Raw genomic sequence first — 6,015 nt, forward strand, 5'->3', positions numbered from 1 at the left:
GCGGCCGTCTGATTCACCCGGCGGGGGCCCTGGTGAGGTCACGGGTCACGTGTACTGCTCCCTCTCTGAAGTGCTTCGACCCCGGCTGACCAAGAGGGTCCCTGGCAGTGTCCGAACTCCCGGGAGAAACCGGGCCACACCGCGTCCTAGTGCAGTGTGTGAGTGGTCACAGCCAGGCTCACCGCGCACGGTCCCGCCACCAAAAGGAGCCTGTTGTCTTAGGCACGGCTCTGCTCAGAGCCTCCCCAGGGGCTGTGCCCCCTGGTCCTCCTACATTGTCAGGACACCGTCCTCTGCGCAGCCACTGCTGGGGCTCACTTCCCGCCCCTCCACCCCAAGACCAGCAGAAATCTCACTCGTGTCCCCAGGGAGCAGTGTCGGCCATTTACAGCTCACACCAAGGGCTTCCCAGAAAATCGATTAATGACATACCACGGGAGACCCAGGATGGCGTGAGGGCAGTGGCTGGGATGGGGCCCTCCTGGCCCCCACAAGCTGGCTGCCTTGCCCAGCTCCCCCCAGAAAGCAGAAGCCCTTGTGGCGGATGGCCAAGCGTGGGCCTTGGTGGCGTCTGCAGCCACGCCGCCAGGCGCTCTGGGCGCTCAGCTGCACGTGTCGGCGGGCTGTGCTCTGTGCATCCTCAGCAGCGGGGGGCGCTCGGCGTGGCGGCGACAGGGCCCGGCTCCTCCGCTGACCTGCTGCCACTCTCTCCAGGGTCTCTTCGTCCTCTTGTTCCACTGCGTGCTCAACAGGGAGGTCCGGAAGCACCTCAAGGGAGTCTTTATCGGGAAAAAGCCACACCCGGACGAGTCGGCCACCACAAGGGCCACCCTGCTGACGGTAGGAGGCACCCAGGGACGCCCACGGGGCCTGGGGGCTGGGCCGCACTGCTTACCACGGTCCGTGTGGGTCCCTGGGCCCAACATTGGTCGCAGCTCCACGGCCTTGGTGTCCCTCACAAAGAGGGCGGCACAGAGCCATCCGTAGATCGTGGCATCCAGCCTGTCATAGTCACAGCCCTGCTTTTTGGGGTCTCGGAAGGACAGGGCCCAGCCGGTGGGAACCCCAGCCGTTAGCAGTGGCTGCGGAGCGAGGCTGGGGGAAGCTCTCCTCTTTGAGGCTCCCGTGCTCTGTGCCCGGTGGGGGCACTGTCGTTGCTGGCGCTGGCGCTTGCTGTGGGGCCAGGGCCACCCTCTGCCCCCACTGTGGCCTCTGCTCGGAATGTAACCAGCCTCCCCTCCCCCAGCGCTCCCTCAACTGCAACACCGCCTGCAGCGAGGAGCCGGACATGCTGCGCACGGCCCTGGGCGAGTCCACCGCGTCCCTGGACAGCACCGTCAGGTCTGGCCCCACGGCGCCCTCACTGTCCCCCAGGCTGGGGGGTGGCCCGGCTCTTAGAGCCAGTGTAGGCGTGGTCATCGCCGTCCCAAGCCGGCTGGGGAGGCCCCTTGCCGTGTGTCCGGCTCTCTAGTTTTCCACGCCCTTGGGGAGTCACGTGTCTCCCTGGGCGATGGCGCTCAGCCCACCCTCCCCACCCCTCCAGGGACGAAGGGGGCCAAAAGCTCAGCATGTCCTCTGGGCCAGCTCGGGGCGGCCACGGGGAGCCAGATCTGCCCTTCGTGCCCAAGAGCACCAAGAAGCCCCACGGTACGTGTCCCCCGGAGGTGGTCTACACTGTACGTGTCCCCCGGAGGTGGTCTACATCTGCCTACACTTCTGCCTCCCAGGGGACCGTGGGTGACAGCCTCTCCCTGGTCCTTGTCTGTCTGTCCCACGGCCCGTGGTCACCGGAGAACATCCGGCTTTGGGGAGGTGTCTGCGGCCGTGTCACCGTCAGAAAATCAGCAGGGACTGACCCTTTTGCCCTCAAATGCCTGGGACCCAGCGGGCTCTGCTCTGCCCTTGGCAAGAAGCCCGGCCCCAGCCTGAGTCCCTGTCCCTCCTGGCCACCTGCAGGCCACGACTCGGACTCCGACAGCGAGCTGTCCTTGGATGAGCAGAGCAGTTCTTATGCCTCCTCACACTCGTCCGACAGTGAGGACGATGGTTTGGAAGCTGAAGACAAGTGGGACCCGGCCCGGGGCCCTGTCCACAGCACCCCGAAAGGTGAGGGAGCGGGCGCAGCAGGCCCGGACCGAGAACTGGGCAGCATGAGAGGCCGGCCGGTGGGAGGCGCGGGCAGGGAGGGGGCACCCGCCTCGCCACCCGCAGAGGACAGGCGTGAATGTCTTGGGGGCCCCTCAGTGCAAGGACCCAACAAAGCTGACCCCACCTGCTATGGGGAGAACCAGCACAAGGCTCCCAGGTGTTGGGGTGCAGCGGGGGGCGTTGCAGCCTGGGCCCCCGCTGTCAGGATCTTCCCTCACAGCCTGTAGGGTGTGGCTCTGCCAGGCCTTCAGGTCCCGCAGTGCTGGAACAGGGCCACTCAGGAGGGACCATCTGGAACCTTTCAGGGGTGTGGCTCCTATCAGTGGGGGTGGGGCCTCCCTGCTTGTTGAAAGTCATCACTCTGTGTCTCAGTAGACCCTGCGGCCAACCACATCCCCGCCGGTTGGCCCAAGGAGAGCCCGGCGGGGAGCGACAGTGAGGAGCCGGGCGAGAAGCCGTGCCTGAGGGTGGAGACCAAGGTCAGCGTGGAGCTGCACCTGGACCAGCAGGGCGACCACTGCAGCCAGCGCCCCCCAGACGGGGAGCGCGGGGGCCAGCCCAGGCCTGCGGGTGCTCCCCCCACCCAGCCCCCGGAGCAGAGAAAAGGTGCCTCGACGTGGTGAAGGCCCTGCTGCCTCCAGAAGCCCCTGTCCTGAGAGACGGTGGTGGAGGTGGGGCGGGTGGGGAACAGGTGCAGAGGTGGCAGGGCCTGCGGGATGGGCGGGGCCTGTCGGGTAGGCGGGGCCATGCTGGGCGGGGCTGAGCGGTGTGCAGGTGGGTGGGGCGGGCCTGCTGGATGCAGGCGGGGTGGGACAGAGGCAGGTCCGTGGGAGACAAGGTCCTGGGGACTGGGTTGATGTCCGGGCAGACAAAGTTGGCCATCCGACCCCGCCACCGTCTCTGAGAGCCCAGGAGGGTGGGTAGTCCAGCGGCGAGGGATTCTCGGATGTGTAGGGACCGTCCCTCCCTGAGGGCGCGGCAGCCAGCAGGTCGGCCTGATCGGCACCTGCATCGCCCGCGCCCCAGGCATCTTGAAAAACAAAGTCACCTACCCGCCACCGCTGACAGAGAAGACCCTCCGGTCCCGGCTCCGGGAGAAGCTGGCGGGGTGCGAGCAGAGCCCTGCGTCGTCACGCTCGTCCTCCCTGGGCTCCAGCGACGGGGTCCGTGGCACCGACAGCGCCATCACCGTCAAGAACCCGCGCCGGGACCAGGGGCGCGAGCACCTCAACGGGGTGGCCATGAACGTGCGCACCGGGAGCGCTCAGGCCCACGGCTCCGACTCCGAGTGAGTTATCAGCAGGGGCCCCCAAGCAACTTTCTGTTTGTCCCCGCCCAGACGCAGTGGTCAGGGGCCTGAGCACAGGAGCGCCAGGCCATACTGGCGTACCTCTGGGTGGGGGGCGGTTGCGTTTCAGCCTGGGGTCAGGAGGCACCAGCCAGAGATGGGGCAGAGCTGGGGCCTGTCCTGGGGGCTGCCAATGTTGAGGCCCTGTGGGGGCTACATCAGCTGTCGCCCCGAAGTCTGGGTCAGCCCTGGAACTCTAGGACTCAAGGCCGTGCTGGGCTAAGCATTTTGATAAGCACCATCTCCCTGGCTGGCGGTCCTTCTACCCCATCTTGTGGTTGAGGAGACAGGCTCAGAGGCAAGGAGCTAGGACCCTCTCAGACCCACCTGCTGACCTGTCCCCATGGCTCCTCCCTCTTACAGACTTCCAAGGGAGGAGCAAGGAGTGGGAGCAGGCCTTTCAGAATGGCCTTCCTGAACCTTAGGGGACTGGTTTGGTCGCTAACCTTGACACGCCGTGCTCTGGTGCGTGGCCAGCTGCAGAGGATGCTCGGCTGGGCCCGGCCTGGCCCTGGTTCTCGGGGCTGCAGGCCCGACCTGCCCCTCTCCTGCTTCCTTCCAGGGTAGCTGTGTCCACCCATGAGCTTGCGCTCCCTGGAGCTCCCGGGCACCCCTGTCCCCTGAGTGGGGGGGTTCTGCCCCTCGTAACCTAGGACCCAGCCCCGCAGCAGGCTGCAGGGGCAGTGGGGTCTGTCTTTGCTGACTCTCCATCTGCCTGGTGGCTTCTTCCCACGCACAGAGGCAGTAACGAAACTTCAATTTGAACCATCAGGAACCCGTGAGACAAGCCCGTCACCTCCACTCGGACCTCTGTTGTATCGTCACGCCCTTGGACCTTGGAGCCTGAGGGGCCACTGCCCTTACAGTGAAGCAGGACCTGGTGGTCCCTGCAGTGGCAGCCCCATGACAGCCCCGGGCTGCCCCCAGGAGCTCTGGCTCCATCCAGAGCTGTGACAAGTGCCAAAGGCCACAGGCACGAGGCAGCATGGACCCCCCGGGCCAGCACAGCTTGATCCTGACTGCAGACGGAGCCAAAACCATGTGCTGGCCTCGCCAGGAGAGGGCCCGGCACCAGAGCTGGCAGGGCCGAGCTGGCCTTGTGTGAGAGGGACTGCCTGTCTGGGCTCGCCAGGGTTTGAGGACATCGGGCAAAGACCAATGCGGGTGCCTTCCTGCAGTGCAGGCCCCTGGCCGGTGGCCATGGGAGCTCTTTGCAAAGGCACCCCTGTCTTAAATGACTTATCTTTGTGGAAAAGGTGTCGATACTTTCATACGTTTGTATGGAACTGTGAGGTGACAGCCTGTGTATATTTTGCATCTGAGCTGACTGTTGATACTGGGAGACCCATGAAATGATCTCTCCCTGTTTTTTATATAACAAAGAATGCACAGTTGTACTTGAACCTGGCTCGCATCGCTGCAGCTGGTGTCCCAGCAGATCAGAGGCGGGAAGGGAAGCGCTTTGGGAGAGAGGTTGAAACTAAGCCGTTAGACACAGGTTCCTGTGCCGATTCCAGCCACTGAGCAAGGAGCCCTGGGCATGACACGCGGCTGCCTGAATTCACGGCATGTTCGCATTTGGGATGTTTGCCCTCAGCTCCCATCTGCCTCCGCGGCTGTGGATCCGAGACGGGGATCGGGGACTGGGTAGGACTCGAGGAGCCCAGCTGAGGTCCGTGTGGAATGCAGGTGCCACACGGTGGTCATTTTCACGCCGGTCGTCCCCTGGCCACACCCCCCACACCAGGCCCTACTGCAGGGCCTCCCTGGACCCCTTCCCAGTTGGCCTGGCAGTTTAGGTGGGGAATGCCATTGTCCCCTCTGCTCCTGGTCTCCGTGGCATTTTAAAGTGTTCACAAGTTCCCGATTCAGAGGGAGCTATGAGGTCTTCTGGGATGTCACATTCCTCCCTGCCAATTTCCTAGCTCTTTTAGACATCGAGGATCCCCAGGCAGGCTGGGTTCCCACCCGCCCCGAGTCTCACCAATTACTTCATTTCGCTTCAAATGGCCAATTGTGCAAAGGGACAAAGCCGCAGCCACCCTTTCAATGGCTCCCAAGCTGTTTTTTGGAAACTCACACCAAGGACCGGCTGTGACTGTCCCATTGTGGGCAGTTGGCACAGCGTGGCCCGAGGGGCTGTGGAACGGGGCCCAGAACCATTCAGACACATTTTATTTCAGCGTTTCCTTTGTTCTTCGGATCAGGTGCCCAAATAAACGATCAGCACAACTGCATCCAAATATGAGACACCATAAAATACAAAAGTCAAGTAAAACGCAAAGATTTCCGTTCTGTGTGATTCTGATGAAAACGCGAGCATGTCAGTGACTGCGCGAGTGGAAACGCATGTCTGAAACTGGCCTAAGACCGCAGCATGGTACGGAAATGAAATAAGATCCCAAAGCCCTTGGCCCGAACGAATTATGTATATATGTGCCTTAACAGGTGAGGGCCTCTTGAAGATACTGAATGCTAGTACCTTCAGATGGTCACCACCGATGAGACGCTGTCTGAGT

At 63.3% G+C, this 6,015-nt stretch overlaps 1 protein-coding gene across 5 annotated transcripts in view; it reads left to right on the forward strand.

The window, feature by feature from the left end:
• The window catches only part of CELSR1 (cadherin EGF LAG seven-pass G-type receptor 1), a 113,207-nt gene extending 107,729 nt beyond the window's left edge, over nucleotides 1–5,478 (forward strand). For 3 of the 5 annotated variants that reach the window (XM_039863150.1, XM_039863153.1, XM_039863154.1), the window contains 7 exons: nucleotides 715–840; nucleotides 1,247–1,341; nucleotides 1,544–1,647; nucleotides 1,957–2,106; nucleotides 2,524–2,754; nucleotides 3,175–3,436; nucleotides 4,059–4,218. In XM_039863150.1, coding sequence (XP_039719084.1) covers nucleotides 715–840; nucleotides 1,247–1,341; nucleotides 1,544–1,647; nucleotides 1,957–2,106; nucleotides 2,524–2,754; nucleotides 3,175–3,436; nucleotides 4,059–4,149 — 1,059 coding nt within the window. In that variant the 3' untranslated portion in view covers nucleotides 4,150–4,218. The other 2 variants (XM_039863151.1, XM_039863152.1) reach the window with 2 other exon arrangements.
• The last annotated feature ends 537 nt before the right edge of the window (nucleotides 5,479–6,015 follow it).

The sequence above is a fragment of the Pteropus medius genome, unplaced genomic scaffold (assembly GCF_902729225.1).
Source record: "Pteropus medius unplaced genomic scaffold, Ma_sr-lr_union100, whole genome shotgun sequence".
In the NCBI taxonomy this organism is placed as follows: domain Eukaryota; kingdom Metazoa; phylum Chordata; class Mammalia; order Chiroptera; family Pteropodidae; genus Pteropus; species Pteropus medius.